The 22,989-nt window shown below is 32.5% G+C and overlaps 1 protein-coding gene across 1 annotated transcript in view; it reads left to right on the top strand.

Moving 5' to 3' along the window:
* Positions 1 to 7,981: 7,981 nt before the first annotated feature.
* Positions 7,982 to 22,989, top strand: part of LOC149089446 (uncharacterized) — a 52,397-nt gene continuing 37,389 nt past the window's right edge. The window contains exon 1 of the mRNA XM_089238565.1: positions 7,982 to 8,743. Within this exon, the coding sequence (XP_089094691.1) occupies positions 8,708 to 8,743 (36 nt within the window). The 5' untranslated portion in view covers positions 7,982 to 8,707. The remainder of the gene's footprint in view (positions 8,744 to 22,989) is intronic.

Here is a 22,989-nt window from a genome sequence, read left to right as displayed (position 1 = left end):
TCGCTTTGTGGATTACTATTTTATTTTGATAAGTTTACAAATACTCTAGGTTATTCTTTTGGTCATTTATATGCTGCACGCACTCTAGGTAGCTGTTTTTGGTCATTCACAAGCTTACATACGCTCAGATCACTCTTTTTGTCATTCACATGCTTACACACATCTATTAGTCACTCACTGACCTGGTACCTCACTCTTTTGGTCATTCACATGCTTGCTTACGATCTAAATCTCTCTTTTGTTACTCATGTGCTTGCAAACTCACTAAGTCACTCTTTTGGTCACTTACTGACCTAGTCCCTAGCTCCCCAGTGTGCAGAAGCGGATTTATTGAGGGTTATACAAATTTCGCCGCGCCTCCTCCCATTCGTTAATTTTCTTAGAAACTCACTCCTCAAATTTGCCACCCTGGACTATAGCCTGCTAAGCCTCCTCCCCTCGTAAATACGCCGCTGGTGACCAACAGCTGGCTCGCGAGCCGCATTCGGCCGATGTTTAAAGAAGCATTATGTGGAATGCTCAGAGCAAAACCCACCAAACATCCATTAATCAGTTTTTTCCAAAATATGTAAATTCAGTGTGCACAGTTTTTAATAATAATTCTTTTATAGTTTTAATTGTGTATCTGTCCAATGATTATGCGCAGTAAAACCCCCTTTTTACGGCCAAATAATAACTTCCCACTGTATAACAAAAGCATGCATTTCAAACTTGGGCGGCGATACGGGGGATCATGAGGGGGCATTGTTTCCCCTCCCCCCAGCAGGAGGAGTCGACTGATCTAATGTATATGTGTATACTATGAATTGGCATCATCATCATCACCATCATCGTGTCCCCCCCAGCAATAATGACCATGCCTCCCCCAGACTTCCAAGTGCATCTCCGCCTGTGATTTCAAACCCCCTGACTATATGTTGTGGTCGGCTGAAGTTGGTTTTTGTGGTTCCCAACTTCAAGGCGCAAATGCGAGCCGACCTCCCCGTTAAAAAGTCTCGCCACAGAGAGCAACAGTCCTACAACGATAAATCATTCAATCATAACACTTCACTCATAGTTAGAAAAACTGGTGGCAGATGGCAGCACTACACATAACAAGCATTACAGAGAAACAAAAAACTTCACGTCAGGTTTCACTACACGTACACGCACATTCTCGCATGTACCGATTCGTTGGGAGTTCCGCGGGTGGGGGGGGTGTAGCAGTAGTAGGTAGGGCCTCCAAAAAATGGCTCGGGGATCCATGATGTTCTTAAGTCAGCCACCTCGTTGGGCAATTTGCCTGTTGTGGCGTATTTGTATTTGATTAACAGTCACCCCTTCTTTTACGGATGAATTTCTGTCCCGTTGGTGTCCGTAAAAGAGAGGTTTTACTGTACTTTCATAACTTTAAATTCATCTTATATTATCAGAATTTCATTCATTTGCAAGCAAAGAACACCATCTCAGTTATTGTTAGTACCGTATTTTACAGTTCCGACAGGAACCTCCCCCACCTCCAATACGGTCGCCCCCCCCCCCCCCCACTTTCACGGACGAATTTTTTTTCTGTCCCACGGGTGTCCGCAAAAGAAGGGTTTCACCGTAATACGAATCGATTCCCACAAAAATGCAAGGGTGGGGAAAAAAAAAGCTTAATAAAAATGCATGACAAAAGGAGATTCCGAATCTAGGTTAAATGGAGTCCGGGAGAGCGGGAAATGTAGAGCATAAAGGGTGTGGGGGGCGGCCATGGGAATCGATTAGCCATCAGAGTTTGAGCCTCCCAAAATCGTCGCCGTAATTCCTCACGCGTCTATACTTACTACAAATGACATCGGCGATCGCTGAAATAGAATTTGGCTATAGATTCCTCACTTGAATACGTCCGTAATCGTCTTATTTTAATATATACACGATTGGGACTGAATAATTCGGCATCTTGCAGCATATGAACATGGATGAGAAAAAAAAAAATGGATGAAGAAAATAACTCATCTTTTTTGTGTGTGTGTGTAAGTATCGTAGATGCTGCTCATCATCCACGGCAGCAGCAGCAGCAGCAGCAGCAGCAGCATCTTTTCAAAAAATCCAACACTTGACAGTTTCAACTGGAAAAGACGCTTTGGTTTTTAAAACGAAAGAGGTCGAAAAATGGGGCTTTTTCGTGTCGCGGAGAGAGAGAGAGATTCTTTCCTGCCATTCTTGGCGAAAAAATTATTCTAATAGCTCGTTGATTTGGCTCACTCCCGCCAATTTTTTTGGTGCGTTTTCTGTGATGTCGCTGGATTTTTGCAGATAGTGTATATTTATATACGTATGTACATACAAAACTACTTCTAAGGCTGGGGTGTTCAACGCATGTCCAGCGGACTATAGTGATTCCCCCCACCTGGGCAAAATTTATTTCATCAATTCTGAAATTATTCATCTCAATTCTGAAATTATTTATATCTCATCAATTCTGAAATAATAAGTTCCGAATTCATTTCTTTAATTTTTTCTCGAAACTATTTCTCTCAGTTACTTTGAAATAATTTCTTTCATGAATTCTGAATTATCAGTAAGTTTGAATTCCCTGAAACTATTTCTTTCATTAACTTTGATATTCTTTCTTTCCTCTAAATAATTCTTTTGAAATTGTCACTTTCCTTTGATTCTTTTGCAATTGTTTTTTTCATTAATACTGAAACTATTCCTTTCATTAATTCTGAAACTATTTCTTTCATTAATTCTGAAACTATTCCTTTCATTAATTCTGAAACTATTTCTTTCATTAATTCTGAAACTATTTCTTTCATTAATTCTGAAACTACTTTCATTAATTCTGAAAACACTTCTTTCATTAATTCTGAAAACACTTCTTTCATTAATTCTGAAACTACTTTCATTAATTCTGAAACTATTTCTTTCATTAATTCTGAAACTATTTCTTTCATTAATTCTGAAACTATTTCTTTCATTAATTCTGAAACTATTTCTTTCATTAATTCTGAAACTACTTTCATTAATTCTGAAAACACTTCTTTCATTAATTCTGAAAACACTTCTTTCATTAATTCTGAAAACACTTCTTTCATTAATTCTGAAAACACTTCTTTCATTAATTCTGAAACTACTTTCATTAATTCTTAAAAACCATTTCCTTCATTAACTCTGAAAAACCATTTCTTTCCTTAATTCGTCCAAATTTTTATTAGTTATGAATTCATTTATTTCAGTAAATCCTTAATTTCAATAATTCTGGAATTATTGCTTCTATTAATTCTGAAATTATTTCTCTCATTAATTCTGAAATTATTTCTCTCATTAATTCTGAAATTATTTCTCTCATTAATTCTGAAATTATTTCTTTCATTAATTCTGAAATTATTTCTTTCATTAATTTTAAATTTATCTCGCCCATTAAATCTAAATTTTCAGTATAGTTTTGAAAAAAAAAAAGTAATTTCCTTAATTCGCCTAATTTTCATTGATCCTGAATTCACTTCTTTCGAGGCTATTCCGAACTCATTTCTACCATTAATTCGGAAACTGTTTCTTTCATTAGTTTTGAATTAATTTTCCCCATTAATCGGAAACTATTTCTACTTTGAAATTGTTTCTTTCATCAATTCGTTATTGATTTTAAATTTTCATCAATGCCGGGAAATATATTTTGAAATTGAGTTAGAATGATAAATGAATTTTCAGTATTTCTGGAAAGAGTTTCTCAAGGAAGTGTCCTTGGTCCCATACTTTGGAATCTTGTCGTTACATTGGCAAATGTATGGCATTTGAAAATGAGTCCGAGAAAAAAAAAAAGTACTGTCAAACTCGGTTGTAACGACACCTTCGGATATAACGTCAGTAATTGGAGATCCGTACTGATTCCTATGGACCTGAGGTGTCTTCAACCCATGGGTCCGAGGGCAAAATGTGGCCCTCCGAACTACAAAACAACTTTTTTGAAAGTCTTGGAATCCTTCCCCCACGTCTCAGCTCTACTTCTACAAATCTACTATAATTATTTTTAAACGGCAATTTGCTTTGCCTTTAAAATTTTGCAACCGCGGGTGATGTGCAACTTTTGCGTCGAATGCGGGGAGAAACGGTTTTCCCGCATTTAAAAGCTGTTTCTTTCCCAAATTTCCCCCCGCTTTTCGAATTCCAATATCTCAGTGAACATTGCACTCAGAAGAATGGATTTTTTTTTTGTTGCCATCAGGAGAGACAGGGTAACATCTCTCTAATTGGAGGTTAGAGGATGGGAGGAAAGGACCGTATAGAAAATTAAATTTTGCACTCGATACATATACGGCCATAGTGAAATTAATGACATATCTGAGATGGACATGTTATTTAGATACTTTTTCTTATTTGAAAGTATCATTCCACAATCGACGTTCGTTATAAAGACTCGCCCCCCTTCCACACTTTCGTTCCACGTAAAACGGTTGTTATATTGGAGGGTCGTTATATCGAACGTTTTCAAATAAATGATAAATTTACCTTCTCCGTTTTTTTCCCAAGGCGGCCGTTCTAATATTAAGTCATCAAATTTTTAGCCATTTTTGACCCTCCCCCTTCTCAGCGAAATTTTGTCAGCTCTGCCCCTTACCTCCTATCGCATATCAGTGGGATCAGTGACGTACGCGGGGGGCGGGGGTGGCTTAAGGGGTTCCTGCGTCACCCCCCCCCCCTCCCAGACGATCAAAAATTTATTGTTTTTTTGTAATCAATTTCTATTAATATTTTCAATGCCATTTGAAAGCCAAAAACTCAATTTTTTTTAAGATATTCATTGCGATCCGCTTTTTAAACCATATATGGTAAGGCCTTAGCCCGTGGGCCAAATGTGGCCCACCCCCCCCCCCACATGATTTTATAAAAATGAACTAAGCGGCACATTTATAGATCACTTAAATGACCCGTGGCACAATTCGAGAGAATTTAAGCTGACCGTGGCACATTTTCAGATCTCTTAGGTGAGATGCGACACAGTTCCAGAACACTTAAGCGATCCGTGCCACATTTAGAGATCCCTTGAGCCTTGAGTGACATATGGCACAGTTTTAAAGCATTTAAGCAGCCCTCAGTGCGGTTGTACATCACTGACGTTACCCGTCGCACATTCCCAGATTACTTAAGAGATCCGCGGCATTATTACTTATCACTTGAGTGATGCGTGGTACTGTTCCAGAGCACTTGAGTGGCCCGGACACATTTCCAGAGCACTTGAAGGATCCGCGGAACATTTAGAGATCACTAAAGTGGCACTGTAGGGAACTTACCAATAGGGAGAATGTTAGTTCAGGTGCCCATAGATTAAAGAAAGGTTTTTCTCATTTTTGACACACCGAGTAAGATGCCATTAAGAATATTTCATATTTCCATAAAGGGTGGTTGATGACGTAAGCATTATCCAACCCCCCCCCCCAACCCTCGTCATCAAAAGTCAGCAAAGCGGACCCCCTCCCTCCCCACCGCGATGCTGACGTAATACTTGAATGACGCCCCAACTCTGCTGGAATTTCCCTTCCCTTGATCGAATACGGCGTAGTTTCCCGACAATTTTTTTGTCCCATCGCCCCCAACGCAACCTAACCCATAGAATCCTATGTTTTTCTCGTTGCTTCTACCGCCCCCCCTTCCCCCGTAACATTCTACTCCCGGGGGGGGGGGCGGCGTTAACGCCCACGTCGAGAATCACTGGACTACGCGAAGAAGGAAACCCCAACTCGTTTATAATTAAATCGCTGTTTTGAATAATTATGAACACACAAAGCATACACTCTTTGGAATATTCAATGTTCCGGCTATTTTGGTTTTCGGCATTAATTTCTGGCCATCTTCCACCAAAAATTTCAGTTTTGAGATCTGTAGTTTTCCCCTCGAATCAGCCGGCACATGACATCTAACACGAAGGGTTCCAGATTTTTGAATGTTGGAGGGGTCTGGTCCGTTCCCTACATGTGCTCGGGAAAAAGCGAGATTTTTGATGAGAATCAGATCATGCATTTCCAGCGGTTTCAATGGATTTTTTTATGGTAAAGATATTAAGAATTTCACAAATCTGTGATTCGAATTTACCGGTATATATGCTGGTGTCCCTCGATGTTTTCCGGCATGCCGGCTAATGCGGAGGAACACAGTAAAGCTATAACGCGCTGATTGTTTACGACAACCATGTCGAGTGAATGACTTTCAGAATGGAAAATAATATTCCAGTTAACTGGATATTCTTCAATTGCGAAAATTAGGTAAAATCGCTAAAAATCAACTACGCGGGAAGTAGGAGTGAGCAAATGAAACAGAATTAGGGTAAGCAAGGAGAGGGGGGGGGCATCTCCAGTCGAATCCGTATCCGGAAAATTCAACAATTCACCGACCAGCGATTCATCGACGGAAAATTCACCGACCAGCAATTCATGGACGGAAAATTCACCGATTGACAATTCACCGACAACAGTTCAACACGAGTTGAGTGACCGAGTGAGCTACTGAGTTGGTGAGTGAGTGAGAGAGGTCGCTCACTATGTCACTCACTCGCTAGGCCACTCATTATATCACTCACTCAATAGGTTGATCATTATATTACTCACTTCCTCCTCAGGTAACTCGCACCAGGTCACTCACTTCATTAGTCACTCTCACTCACTCTCTCAATCGCTCGCTCCCTCACTCTCTCTCACTCACTCTTGTCGAACTGTTGTCGGTGAATTGTTAGTCGAAGAATTTTCCCAGCTGTGAATTTTTCGCCGATGAATCGTTGTCGGTGAATTTTCCGTAAACCAGTCGAATCGCGCCCTGTTATGACTTACCCTGTTACCCAAATTAATTATCAAAATTATTACTACACGAAATTGGTTTAAAATGGGACCCAGAAATTTTCAAGCGACCGCTGTTTTTTCCATATCGTATCGCTCGTCTGATAAATGCGGCCCTGATGAAATCAAGCAAAAGGTGCTCGGCAATTGTCGAGACATATCCGGTCCCGCAATTATTTTCATATCAGTTCCTATGTCTGGTTAAGTGCGGTCCTGGTGAAATCGGGCTAAAGCAGTGTTTCCCAAAGTGAGCAATATCGTCCCCTAGTGGGCGGTGGAATGGTCCGGGGGCGATAGAGGTTACGGATTTAATATAGGATCTTATGGGTTCACTTGGGTTAGGGGGCGATGAGAGGAAAAAAAATTCTGAAGAAGGGGGCAATGGAATGAAAAGTTTGGGAAACTATGGGCTATAAAGGAGCCAGGCAGTTGCCAAAATCCCTGGCCCCGCAATTATTTCCGTATCACTTCCCATTTCTGGTAAGTGCGGCCCTGATTAAATCGGGCTAAAGGAGCCCGGCAGTTTCCAAAACATCTCTGGTCCCGCGACTATTCTGGTACCGGTTTCCGCGTTTGGTAAGTGCTGCCCCGATGAAATCCGGCAAAGGACATCTCCGATCCCCCAATTATTTTCACATCAGTTCCCACGTCAGGTTAAGTGCGGTCCGGACGAAATCGGGTCAAAGGAGCCCGGCAGTTGTCCCGCAATTATTTTTTTGGTACCGGTTCCCACGTCTGGTAAGTGCGACCCTGATGAAATCACGCGAAAGGAGCCCCGAAATTTTCGCCAACCCCCCCACTAAGAGACCGCACGCACTATTTCCACACCGTTCCCCCTCGTCAAGCAACCACAGTCCAAGTCTCATAAATTAATTAATCACCAAAATTACCATCATCATCATCCCACATTTACAGGTAAAATGGATGAGAGAGAGATACACACTCATCTCTCTCTCTCTCTCAGTTCCAGGTATTGGCGCGATATTCTTGGCGCCGGATCGTATCCTTCCCTGCAGCAACCCCGAGCTATGCAGCAACATCACCACCAGCACCATCATCACCTCACAGCGACAGTTGGCTGCATCCCTGGGATTTCGTGTTCATACGAAATAAGAAAATAATAATAATAATACATAGGAAAAAAAAAAAAAAAACGGCATCATCCCGAAAAGAGAGAGAGAGAGAGAGTTGTGAGTTGTGTGTGAGAGTGTGTGTAGGTGTGTTTTTGGACCTAAAAGAGAGCTCCAGAGAGAGCGAGAGAGAGTCAGAGAGTGAGCGAGAAGCTATCAGAGAATGGAAAATCACTTGTTAAGTCCATAACCCACGTCGTTGGTGATTAACTGCCCATTTTTCTCCCCCCTCGATTTCACAATATCACAATATATTTTCCGTATTTTTCCTCTCGATTCCATGGTGAACAACATCACATCTCGAGTTTTCTCACAGTAGCAGCAGTTTGGAGACACTAGAGAGAGAGAGAGAGAGAGATATTAGAGAGATAGAGATAAGCGCTCTTTCCTTTACCATGAACCAACATCTGTATGTATATTAAAGCCCGAATGTGAGATATCTAAGACGTTTTTTCTCGTCCAAGAACAAGAAGAGACGTCTTGTGGAATGAATCATTCATTCCTTAGAAGACGGCGGTCCTCTTTACAAGGAAGGTGCTCATGATGGAGATCCGCTAAGCCTAACTTCATTCACTTCAAACTCGTTTTTTCTCTCTTCTTCATCTTTCTTTTTTTCTTTTTTTTTTAAGTCTTTTATTTTATTTATCTTCTGAATCCGATGAATAACTGAAAAAAAAAATCACTACGAGTTTCCATTTTTTTGGTTTTTTGGAAGTGAGGGAAAAGTGTGATTGTATTCGGTAAAGAGCGAATTCTATTTCGTAAGTGTTTCATAAATTGGGGATATGCATGGCAAGAAACGGAGATCGAAGTCCCATCCACAAGGTAAGTGGTCAATGTTATGTAACTGTCTATGAATATTAGAGAAATGTTGGATTTTTCCAAGATGATATTTACCGTGATTTTTGAAGAAAACAATTTTGTTAAATATTTTGATTCCGAATCATTTTCCATACGTTTTGTTTAAATCAAGCAATTCAAACGCAAACGAAACGTATAAAATTGGAAATACGATAATCATGTCGGGGTAAATCGAGAAGCTATACATGCTTAGAATAAGACAACCATAAATATTTTTCATGGGCATTTTATAATATTTTATCATGTTTATAATAGTTTTTAGTTCTCGTAATTGCATTTTTAATTGGGTTGCTGTATTTAGAAATATATGACATTCATATTTCTCTTATGGGTATCTTTTTCTCAACCACCTCGTCGGATATTTTGTCTGTTGTGGCTTTGTATTTGTATTTGTAAAAAATGATAATATTAATTAATAAAAATATATAATAATATATATAATTATATAAACATAATACCTTTCTTTTACCATCAGAGCTTCGAAATAATTTTAGATACTCTATTGAAGGAAATTCTAAAGTTGCGTGAAATGTTAATGGAGCTCGAATTTCAATTAGTAATTTGTAAACTTAATAATCAAATTTAAAGATATTGTGTGTGTGTGTGTGTGTGTTATAGATTTCTGAAAAACTGTTGTAGCTATTTGCTTCCGAATGATTTTCCGTACGTTTGATCATTCAAACAACAGAAACAAAACATACGAAAAATAAATATATAATCATATAAAAATAATATTAATTATGCAAAACATAATATATTTTTACTGCCATCAAATAGATGCTATTTGAAAAATTTTAATTGTTATATTAAAGAAAATTCTGTAGCGGGGCCTGGGATATTGATCGAGCTCAAATTTCAGTTGAATATTTTGTAAATTTAGTAATCCAATTTAAAAGCTACTAATTATTGTTTTCTGAAAAAATGTTGTTATTTTAATCTGAATGATTATCTATAAGTTTTGATCATTCAAGCAATTAAAACAGAAACAATACATATGAAAAATGATTATAAATATATATATATATGTAAAACGTATGGAAAATCATTCGGAATAAAATAACAACATAATAGCTTTTAAATTTGTACATATATATATATATATATATATATATATATAAATTATATAAAAATAATGTTAATTACACAAAAAATATACATTTTTCTTACCATCAGTAGATGCATTTTCAAAATTTTCAACTGTTCTATTAAAGAAAATTCTATAGCGTCTCGCAATAGTAATCAAGCACGAATTTCAAATAAAATATTATGTGAAATTAGTTATCAAATTTAAAAGCTATTATGTTGTTATTTTATTCCGAATGATTTTCCATACGTTTTACTCATTCAAACAATTAAAACAGAAACGAATCACGTAAAAAATATTAGTGTAATTACAGCAGAATAATAATATACTTATGGGAAAATAATGATATACTTGTGGGAACGTTAATAATATAATGCATAAAAAATTTAACAATTAACATAAGAATAATTATATTTTCTTACCATCAGTATTAAAAACAATTTTAATTGCACTATTAAAGTAATTTATATTGAAATCGGAGATATTAATCGTACTCTCGAATTTCAATTGGATGTTTAGTAAATTAATTTAATCAAACATTTACTTGATTCAGTACTGAAATCCGAAAGCTATAAATTATTAATTTCCCAAAAAGTGTTGTTGATTTTATTTCAAGTATTTTTTCATATTTTTTACCTCATTCAAACAGAAACAATACGATTCCCACAATTTCGAATGACTGTTAGACATTGTAATTTAAAAGGATTTCAAGTTTTTATAAACACCCATATCTTCCAACATTTTGAACATTTTCCTATTTACTCTATTTAAGGAAATTCTGTAGTGGCTTGAGATATTAATAGAACTCGAATTTCAGTTGAATAATTTATAAATTCATTGCTGAAATTTAAAAGCGGTTGATTATTGATTTCCAAAAAAATATTGTTTCTAACTTTCTGAATCATTCATTTTCTGAATCATCCATTTTCCGAATAATTTTCTGAATCATTCATTTTCTGAATAATTTTCTGAATCATCCATTTTCTGAATAATTTTCTGAATCATTCATTTTCTGAATAATTTTCTGAATCATCCTTTTTCTGAATAATTTTCTGAATCATTCATTTTCTGAATCATCCATTTTCCGAATAATTTTCTGAATCATCCATTTTCTGAATAATTTTCTGAATCATTCATTTTCTGAATAATTTTCTGAATCATCCATTTTCTGAATAATTTTCTGAAACGTCCTTTTTCTGAATAATTTTCTGAATCATTCATTTTCTGAATCATCCATTTCCCGAATAATTTTCTGAATAATTGTCTGAATCATTCATTTTCTGAATAATTTTCTGAATCATCCATTTTCTGAATAATTTTCTGAATAATTTTCTGAATCATCCATTTTCTGAATAATTTTCTGAATAATTTTCTGAATCATCCATTTTCTGAATAATTTTCTGAATCATCCATTTTCTGAATAATTTTCTGAATCATCCTTTTTCTGAATAATTTTCTGAATCATTCATTTTCTGAATCAGCCATTTTCCGAATAATTTTCTGAATCATCCATTTTCTGAATAATTTTCTGAATCATCCATTTTCTGAATAATTTTCTGAATCATTCATTTTCTGAATAATTTTCTGAATCATCCATTTTCTGAATAATTTTCTGAATCATCCATTTTCTGAATAATTTTCTGAATCATCCTTTTTCTGAATAATTTTCTGAATCATTCATTTTCTGAATCATCCATTTTCCGAATAATTTTCTGAATCATCCATTTTCTGAATAATTTTCTGAATCATCCATTTTCTGAATAATTTTCTGAATCATTCATTTTCTGAATAATTTTCTGAATCATCCATTCTCTGAATAATTTTCTGAATCATATTCAAATAATTAAAACCGAAACAAATCTGTGGTGTTTGGTCAGAACATGATAAATCACAAATCACATTTTTGATATATAAGTATTTTCATTGTCATTTAAAAATCAAAATAAAGCACACACACACACACAAATACAAATGAAATTATCATACATCAGCATATTGTTTAGCCGTACGCACGCATTTGTGCATTTATCTCACTTCTAACTAGTTATAATTAGCAAGACTTACCACTAGATCAAAAGCAATGTTTTTGGAAATATCATGGTCTGACCAAACACCACAGAAATAATACTATATAATTATAAGAATAATAATATTTTTCTTACCACACATCATGTATTAACAATAATTTCAACTGTTCTATTAAATAAAATTCTATTGAAGCCTAAAATATTATTGCAACTCGAATTTCAATTGAATATTTGGTAATTACCTTAATTAAATATTTACTAAATTTAGGGCTAAAATTTAAAAGCTATTAATTATTGATTAATGAAAAAATTTGTTAATTCCATTCAAAATAATTTTTCATGTGTTTTGTTTCATTCAAACAGAAACAAAACGATTCGCACAATTTCAAATGATGATTGTTATATATATTTTAATTTTTAAGCCATTTTTTAAGGCTTTGAAATTTTTATAATTGAAATAAAAATAAATAACACGTATGTAACTATTTTTTGCAAAAATTTATAATCACCTATATTTATAAAATTTTCTAATCACTATATTTAAAAAAATTCTGTTGTGGCTTGAAATGTTAATCGCGCTCGAATTTCATAGATATTTAGTGAATTATTTCAATTTAATTAATATTGCTGAAATTTAAAAGCTATTGATTATTTGTTCCTGAAAAAGATATTGTAGCTTTTCTATTCCGAATGAGTTTCGATACGTTTTGATTATTCAAGCTATTCAAAGTAAAGGCAAAAAATAATATTGTTAATGAAATAAAAAAATATGCTAAAGGTATAGAAAATAATAATATAGTTAATAAAAAAATTATAATATGTTCCAATTACCATTAGTATTTTGAATAGTTTTAACTGGAATAGTAGATAAACTATGCCAAAATTTTACGAGTTTTAATTGTTCTATTAGAGAAATTTCTATTGCAGCTTGAAATATGAATGCAACTCGAATTTTTCAGTTGGATGTTTTGTAAATATTTTAATTAAATATTTACAAACTTTAGCACTAAAATTTAAAAGCTATAAATTATGATTTGATTTTCAGAAAAATATTGTTGCTATTTTATTCCGAATAATTTTCATACAAATTTTATGATCATACAAACAATTTAAACATATAAAAAACAATAATACGCATAATTATGTAAAAATAATAATATGATTATGCAAAAAATAATATAAGTATGTAAAATTAATAGTATAGAAACATAATAACATAGTTATATAAAAATTGTATTTTTCTTACCATCAGCGTTTTGGCAAATTGTAATTGCTCTTTTTTAGAAAATTCTTTAGCAGCTTGAAATACTAATCGAACTCGAATTTCAATCAGATGTGTTTAGTAAATTATTTTATTGAAGTATTCATTAGATTCAGTGCTGAAATTTAAAGTCAATAAATTATTTATTTCCAAAAAAATGTTGTTGATATTTATTCCAAATAATTTACATACGTTTTGTTTCATTCAAACAAAAACAAAATGATTCCTACAATTTCGACTGGTTTTTATATATTGTAATGTGTAAATTATTTTTCGCGGGCTTTGAAGTTATTTTTTATATAATTGACATAAAAAAAATTTCCTATACATAAAATCACCTATATTTTGATAAATTTCAAATCTTTCTATTTGAGAAAATTCTATTGCGGCTTGATAAATTATAGTTAAATATTAAGCAAATTTTTTATGATAAATTTAAAATCTATTGATTATTGATTTTTTGTGAAAAAGAAATGTTGTTGCTATTTTATTCCGATTAATTTTCCATACTGTATGATCATCCCAAAAATTCAGACAAAAAAAGCATATTGAAAATATTGTTATTTACAAAATAAAATAATAATATAATTATGTAAAAAAATATAATTTATTAAAATAAGCATTTTGAAAAATTTTAATTGCTCTATTAAAAAAATTCGGCAGCAGCTGAAAATATTAATCGAACTCGAATTCCAATTGAATAGTTTGTAAATTTTGCGATCAAATTTAAAAGTTATTATATATATAAATAATTCATTTCTGAAACAATGTTATTTTTCTATTTCATTCTGAATGATTTTCCATACGTTCTGATCATTCAAACAATTTAAACATAAATACAACATATAAAAAATAATAATACGCATAGTTATGTAAAAATAATATTGTGTGTAATAATTATATATATAAAAATAGTATTATGATGATATGTAAAAATGATGTTTTTCCAACCATTATTAGACGAAATATTTTGAAAATTTTCCAATTTTGTGCTCTATTGAATAAAATTCTACAGCGTCTTCAATTATTATTGGAACTCGAATTTTAATTGAATATTTAGTAAATTATTTTAATTAAATATTTTAAATTTATTTAGTGCTGAAAATGCGAAAGCTATAAATTATTGAATTCCGTAAAAATATCGTTGATATTTATCCTAAATAATTTCCATACGTTTTGTTCAAACAAAAACAAAAGGATTCGCACGATTTCGATAATTATTACATGTTGTAAAACATATATTACACTTATTGAACGAACGAACGCTTGAATTTTTAAATTAATTTCATTTTTTTTTAATTTTAAGGCTTTAAAATCGTGACAGTTGAATATAAAAATGAATAAATATTTTCCATATATTTACCATCACCTATATTTTGAAAATTTTCCAATTGCTCTATTCGAGAAAATTCTATTGTGGCTAGTATATTAATCAAACTCAAATTTCAATCCGATATTTAGCAAATTATTTTATTAATATTTACTAAATTTAGTGTTGAAAATTAAAAACCATTGATTTAAACCATCAATTTCCAAAAAAATGTTATCTCGAATCCGAATAATTTTCCACGCGTTCTCATCATTCAAACAGTTAAAACTGAAACAAAGTAATATTATATAAATTGAATAATATAAAAATGATATTATTAAAATAATATAATTAAAAAAAAATGTTATTAACAAATAAAAAATAATAACATAATTATATATGAATATGATATTTTTCTCTTACGATCAGCATTTTGATAATTTACAAATGCTCTATTGAAGAAAATTCTGTAGAAGCTTGGAATATTACTTTATCTTAAACTTCAGTTGAATATTTAGTAAATTTTGTGCGAAATTTTAAAAGATATTGATTATTGATTTCCGAAAAAAATATTGTTGCTCTTATATTGCGAATGATTTTAATTACTTTTTGATTATTCGAATAATTCAAACAGAAACAAAATACATAAAAAAATGTTGTTATTATTATTATTAAAATAAAATTATGGAAAATAATGATACAGTTTATATACAGGGTGCATTGGTAATAGGGCGTATGGTATTTTACTGGCGAACCGTTGATCCTAGAGTCATACTTCCAGTTAGAAATAGTATTCACAAATAATGTATAGTACTCAGATTTATCATTCATGTTGCAAGGGGTTGTATAGTTATTAAATTTAAAAAATTAACTTTTTATACCGTCTCTGTGTGCACAGAAAACCTAATTGCAAAGTTGTTGCCCTGTCTCTCCTGATGCCAACAAAAAAAAGTTCCACGTTTCTGAATGCAATATTCACTGTTATTTGAATTCCAAAAATTGGACAAAATACCGTAAAATGCGAGTAAAACTTTGTAATTGGGTTCATGAGTACAGGGTGTCCGTTTAAAATTAAACATTTTATTTTGATAACAATATACAACCCCTTATACAATACTTTTCAAAATACGTGTAGGATAATAATAAATATTTATCATATAATAACATCATTAAAAAACGAACTTGTTTTTAAATATAGGAAAACAAACATTCAATTACATTTATACATATTTTAAAGTTGAAAAATTTCAAATTTGAACATTTAGTTCTTCAAATATGAAATATAATTGAGAATATTGATGTTTTTATAATTTATTTTCGATTTTAATGTAATTCGATTAAATATTTGTTATTGATACTGATTGAAGGTCACTATCATAAAATTACATTAGTAAAAGTCCTTTAAAAAAATTATAAAATACATTGGCAAATATTAGAAGTATTACAAAATTATTAAAATTGTAATATGATTAATAATCACGCAATTAAACGCATGTTTCATTCTTAGAAGATATTTAAGTATTCTTTATTAATATTATAGCGATTATTATGAAGATAAATTATATTTTAAAGGGAGGGTAAAATAATTAATTACGAATAAGTGATTGAAATGACGGGAAACTCATTGTAATGAAACATTATCTAGTGAAATTTTGAAATTATAATGAAATACTTTTTTTAAATTAGATATTAAATTTTTTTTGAAAATTTTAAAAACAATTATAGTATGATAATTTCGTTTAAAAAAATGAAAATCCGTTCATTTAACGAAATGAAAAGACAACAACAATTTTTTTTTCGCTCATTAAAATGTTTAGTTTTTCCGTAAGAACTCATTGAAATAATGAGAGATTTTTTTTTGATATAAATATTATTAATTATTTTAAAAAATATCAATTATTTTAAAATATTTCGTAAGGTATTTTTATAATCAATAATCACAAAGCATTATTAGAAACGTGTTTTTCTTTCGAACGATTGATGGAATAATTATCAAAACCATTTGCAATTATTATCCGAAAATAAGTTAAATTGTGTAATACAGTGCGAGTCATAATTATAAGACGCCACGAATATTCACGAAAAGAAAAACGGTCAGAATATTTCCATAATAATGAAACTTAAGTACATGCATCGGCCATGTTGTTTACAATTGTGAGTGAGTGAGTGACCTTTGAGAAGTAGTTTTGGATATCTTAATATTTTATGAATTTTAGTAAGAAATTATAGAAGAACAGAAATATAAGACATTTTCTTTTTCATTTCCACTATTTTACAGTAGCGTAACAGCACTGTGTTACTTTTTGCAAATCATTTTCTTACGGCACCGAATAACAAACGAATAAAAATATTCCCTATTTGCAACTACTTCATCAGTAGAAAAAATTACACAGAGCTGCAAGAAAATGAAATTCATGAAATTTGGCTATTGCATGGCACCGGCGTTTCTAAGGCCGATATTACACTATATAAGTTTGATAAAGGATCTTTTATAAAACCAATAAGCGCATCGGTTACATTCGAGCAAATGCAACCGGTGATCCTATTGGTTGAATTTTTCAAATTTTATCAAAGAGCTTTTACAAGACTTTTATAGTGTAATCCGGACCTAAAAAAACTTATATAGCAAATAAAATTGGACGTTCTCGATATGCCACGTCACAAATGTTTTAAACCGTGGAAATATGTAACTGTAAAAAAATGATATAGAGACGCAACCCACATGTTTGTCTTCCCGATCAAAGCGTAATGTTTGCGCTCTAGCAGTATGGGAGCAAAATTGTCATCCAGAAATATAAAATCCGCCTTACAACTGCAGTGCTCACAGTGAACAGTTTAAAGAGTTTTAAGTTCTGCAAGTAAAATCAAATTCGGGGAAATGAAGTAAAAAACCCCCATTAACTTGGGAACACAAATATAGGAGATCATGTGATTCTCGCAAAACGTACCATGTCTTGGACTCATCAGTATTCTGTAATGTTCTCCGATGAAAAGAAATTCAATATCGTGGTATATTCATATTGGCATGATTTGAGGTCTGCAACGCAGCAATTAATGAGCTTTCATATATATGGGTGATGGTTCAGTGTTGGTTTGGGAGCATTTTCTGCCCAAGGAAAGACTATAATGTAATTTTCAAACTCTCATGGATGAACTCAAAAAGCTATGAAGAACTTTTGTAATAGCAACATGGTATATATATGTATATATACACACACACACATATACATATATATATATATATGTTATACTGCCAAAGCCCGAAGTTGGCCACTTCGTGAACTGGCCAGCCAAGTTTTGCCCCGCCCAATATCCGAAGTTCGGGCTTTCGTCGGGCTTTATACGGCCCTATACACCCATCCTTATATATCCCTATATCGATTCCTATGATTACGGTCATCACCTCATTGGCGTATTTTTTGTAATAATTATGATAATTTTTAATATTTAGCCATAGCTAACCATAATTATTATATTTAGCTACGGCAACCCTAACGATCAAAGGAACTGAATATCGATATCTTAGCGATCCATATATATATATATATATATATAGGGATGTATAGGGATCGACATATAAGGGCCGGCCAAAGCCGGCAAGGAATTTTGGACATTGGCCGGATCAATTCGCGAAGTGGTGAACTTCGGGCTTTGGCAGTAACATATATATATATAAAGAAGTTCTTTGTGGCGAAGATTGCATATTGTCCAGCAAGACAATGCGCCAATTCATGTGTCAGGTCAGGACCGGAACTACAGGGGGGCAACTATCCCGGGCTGAAAATTTTAGGTGGTGGCAGTTTTTTATAGGTAGGAACAGAGAACGCCTTTATAAAAATTATCGCATTTTTAAGTGGTGGGGGCGGCAAAATACCTTGTTACTGCTCTGGGTCAGCGTACACAAAGCACAGGGTCAAGCAAAAAAACATCAATGTTCTTTAATGGCCGGCTCTTTCCCCTGACCTCAACCCCTTTCCATGGGGTTGAGGTCAGGGGAAAGAGCCCCCCCCCCAGGGGAAATAGCGGGGGGGGGTCTTTTTTTACAGATCAGTATATTAGGAGGCAATGTTATTCCATCGAGCATGTAAAAGCCGCCATATCACATGCTTGAAATGATGCCTCTTGTGACACTCTCACTGATTTGATTGGAACCATTCGAAATTGCATTTTTGCTTTGATTAGCAACGGAGGTGATTGTAGAAAATACAGTCGAATCCCGTTATAACGAACAACGAGAGACGGTGTTCGTTATAATCACTTCATTATAACGAAATTTCGTTATAAAGGAATTCCAGGTTTTTTTCAGTGTTCCTATGCAAACTTATCTGGTTGATTGAAAATTTCGTTAAATCGAGATTTGCACTATAACGATATTCGTTAAAACTGGTTTTTTTTTATTTTTTAAAATTGATATGCAATATGTGTTTGAATTTTATTTTACTTTTCCCCGAAAAATCAGTAGGTCGGTTAAAAATCGGTTATTTTTCCGGTTTTTATTCATTTTTAAAGTTTTTACGAATTTTTTACCCACCCTGTACATTTCTTAAATGGCTTTAGTACCATTATTAAACAAATTAGAACGTCCTTGTACACTGAGTAGCAAAAAAGAACAGACTTAGTATACCATATATAAACTGAAGAGCCAAAAAAACTGGTACAGGCATGCGTATGCAAATAAAGAGATATGGAACCAATCAGAGTACGGCGCTGCGGTCGGCAACGCCTATATAACGCAACAAGTGTCTGGCATAGTTGTTAGATCGGTTACTGCTGCTACAATGGCAGGTTATCGAGATTTAAGTGAGTTTGAACGTGGTATTATAGTCGGCGCACGAGAGATGGGACATAGCATCTCCGAGGTAGCGATGAAATTTGGATTTTCACGTACGACCATTTCACGAGTGTACCGTGAATATCGGGAATCCGGTAAAAAATTAAATCTACGACATCGCTGCGGCCGGAAAAAGATCATGCAAGAACGGGACTAACGACGACTGACGAGAACCATTAAACGTGACAGACGTGCAACCCTTCCGCAAATTGCTGCATATTTTAATGCTGGGCCATCAACAAGTGTCTGCGTGCGAAACATCATCGATATGGGCTTTCGGAGACGAAGGCCCACTCGTGTACCCTTGATGACTGCATGGCACAAAGCTTTACGCCTCGCCTGGGCCCGACAACACCGACATTGGACTGTTGAGGACTAGAAACACGTTGCCTGGTCTGACGAGTCTCGGTTCCAGTTGCTTCGAGCTGATGGACGTGTACGGGTATGGAGACAACCTCGTGAATCCATGGACCCTACATGTCAACAGGGGACTGTTCAAGCTGGTGGAGGCTCTGTGATGGTATGGGGCGTGTGCAGTTGGCGTGATATGGGACCCCTGATACGTCTAGATACGACTCTGACAGGTGATAGGTACGTAAGCATCCTGTCTGATCACCTGCACCCATTCATGTCCATTGTGCATTCCGACGGACTTGGACAATTTCAGCCGGACAATGCGACACCCCACACGTCCAGAATTGCTACAAAGTGGCTCCAGGAACACTCTTCTGACTTTAGACACTTCTGCTGCCCACCTAAATCCCCAGACATGAACATTATTGAACATATCTGGGATGCCTTGCAACGTGCTGTTCAGAAGAGATCTCCACACCCTCTTACTCCTACGGATTTATGGACAGCCCTGCAGGATTCATGGTGTCAATTACCTCCAGCACTGCTTCAGACATTAGTCGAGTCCATGCCACGTCATGTTGCGGCACTTCTGCTGGTTCGCGGGGGCCCTACACGATATTAGGCAGGTGAACCATTTTTTTTGGCTCTTCAGTGTATATATAGTACCAATTTTCCGGACCAGTGTAAATCGGAAAAAATAATTTCACTACCGGTAAAAAGGTAAAAAAAAATATTAGAGGTAAACTTACTAAACTTCTAACTTACGTATTATACAATGTGTGGTGTATTTCATAATTATCCCCTAGTACGTGGGGTCTTCAACGCATGACCCTTGAGCCACATTTGGCCCTCGGAGCTTTTTGTCGTGGAACCCCGATCATTTTCAGAAAATGGTTGAAAATGATTAATTCTTGAATAAATGTAAGAAATAATTTCGGAATTTATGAAAGAAATAATTTCGGAATTTATGAAAGAAATAATTTCGGAATTGATGAAAAATATTTAAAATTATCTAGAATAAAATCAAATCAACTTCATTCATTTTCAACATACAGAGATCTAGATTAGTTTTTTTAAAACATATTTATCATCCAGAGGCTGTGATGCCTGTACGGATGATTGAAAATTTAAATGACAATTAATGAATAAAATATATGAAACATACGACATGAACAGAAACATTAAAAAAAAGACACATATACAACATAAACGAGACAAAATTATCAATGTCAAATAAGAAAAAAAAACCGTAAAGATAAAAAATCAAGAACGAAAAACATACACACACAACACAAAAAAGACAAAGTTCTTTATGCATGACGAGAAATGGAAAATAAACAAAACATTCGATAAAAAATATATGAAATAAATGAAACTCTCACATACACAGACAACACAAACAACAACAATAATTTTTTAATTCAAAAATATACATAATTAAAGTCGTACAATTCAAGTGAATAAATTTTATTGCTCCTTCTAAAGTTCAAAATAAGAGTCTATATCGTCTATTGAAATTAATAATTTGAATAATGATTTTTTAAATGCCGCGCATGTGTGTATATTTTGTATTTCTAGTGGTAGTGAATTATACAACTTCGGAGCTAAATAATAAAACAGTTTGCGAAAATTTTCTTTCCTAAATGTAGGAATACGGTAAATCATATCAGGTCTTCTCTCGGAAACATTATCTTTTAAACTGCACAAGCCTAATTGTTATAAGCCTTCATAAAAGAAAGAAATAATTCTAGAATAAAAGAATGAAATAATTCTAGAATAAAAGTAAGAAGTAATTCTAGAATAAAAGAATGAAATAATTCTAGACTAAAAGTAAGAAGTAATTCAAGAATAAAAGAAAGAAATAATTCTAGAATAAAAGAATGAAATAATTCTAGAATAAAAGAATGAAATAATTCTAGAATAAAAGTAAGAAGTAATTCTAGAATAAAAGAAAGAAATAATTCTAGAATAAATGAAAGAAATAATTCTAGAATAAAAGAATGATATAATTATAGAATAAAAGAAATAATTCTAGAATAAAAGAGAGAAATAATTCTAGAATAAAAGAATGAAATAATTCTAGAATAAAAGAATGAAATAATTCTAGAATAAAAGTAAGAAGTAATTCTAGAGTAAAAGTAAGAAGTAATTCTAGAATAAAAGAAAGAAATAATTGTAGAATAAAAGAAAGAAATAATTCTAGAATAAATGAAAGAAATAATTCTAGAATAAAAGAATGAAATAATTCTAGAGTAAAAGAAATAATTCTAGAATAAATGAAAGAAATAATTCTAGAATAAAAGAATGAAATAATTCTAGAGTAAAAGAAATAATTCTAGAGTAAAAGAAATAATTCTAGAATAAAAGAATGAAATAATTCTAGAATGAAAGTAAGAAGTAATTCCAAAATAAAAGAAAGAAATAATTCTAGAATAAAAGAAAGAAATAATTCTAGAATGAAAGAGAGAAATAATTCTAGAATAAAAGAATGAAATAATTCCAGAGTAAAAGTAAGAATTAATTCTAGAATAAAAGAAAGAAATAATTCTAGAATAAAAGAAAGAAATAATTCTAGAATAAATGAAAGAAATAATTCTAGAATAAAAGAATGAAATAATTCTAGAATAAAAGAAATAATTCTAGAATAAAAGAAATAATTCTAGAATAAAAGAGAGAAATAATTCTAGAATAATAGAATAAAATAATTCTAGAATAAAAGAATGAAAAATTCTAGAATAAAAGAACGAAATAATTCTAGAATAAAAGAATGAAATAATTCTAGAATAAAAGAATGAAAAATTCTAGAATAAAAGAATGAAATAATTCTAGAATAAAAGAAATAATTCTAGAATAAAAGTAAGAAGTAATTATAGAATAAAAGAAAGAAATTATTCTAGAATAAAAGAATGAAATAATTCTAGAATAAATGAAAGAAATAATTCTAGAATAAAAGAATGAAATAATTCTAGAGTAAAAGAAATAATTCTAGAGTAAAAGAAATAATTCTAGAATAAAAGAGAGAAATAATTCTAGAATAAAAGAATGAAATAAGTCTAGAGTAAAAGAAATAATTCTAGAATAAAAGAATGAAATAAGTCTAGAGTAAAAGAAATAATTCTAGAATAAAAGAATGAAATAATTCTAGAATGAAAGTAAGAAGTAATTCCAAAATAAAAGAAAGAAATAATTCTAGAATGAAAGAGAGAAATAATTCTAGAATAAAAGAATGAAATAATTCCAGAGTAAAAGTAAGAATTAATTCTAGAATAAAAGAAAAAAATAATTGTAGAATAAAAGAAAGAAATAATTCTAGAATAAATGAAAGAAATAATTCTAGAATAAAA

The sequence above is a fragment of the Pholcus phalangioides genome, unplaced genomic scaffold (genome assembly GCF_987345545.1).
Source record: "Pholcus phalangioides strain wild (caught in Gottingen) unplaced genomic scaffold, Ppha-v1.0 ptg000002l_1, whole genome shotgun sequence".
In the NCBI taxonomy this organism is placed as follows: domain Eukaryota; kingdom Metazoa; phylum Arthropoda; class Arachnida; order Araneae; family Pholcidae; genus Pholcus; species Pholcus phalangioides.
Note: the sequence above shows the minus strand (reverse complement) of the source record. Positions and strands in the feature narration are given on the sequence as shown.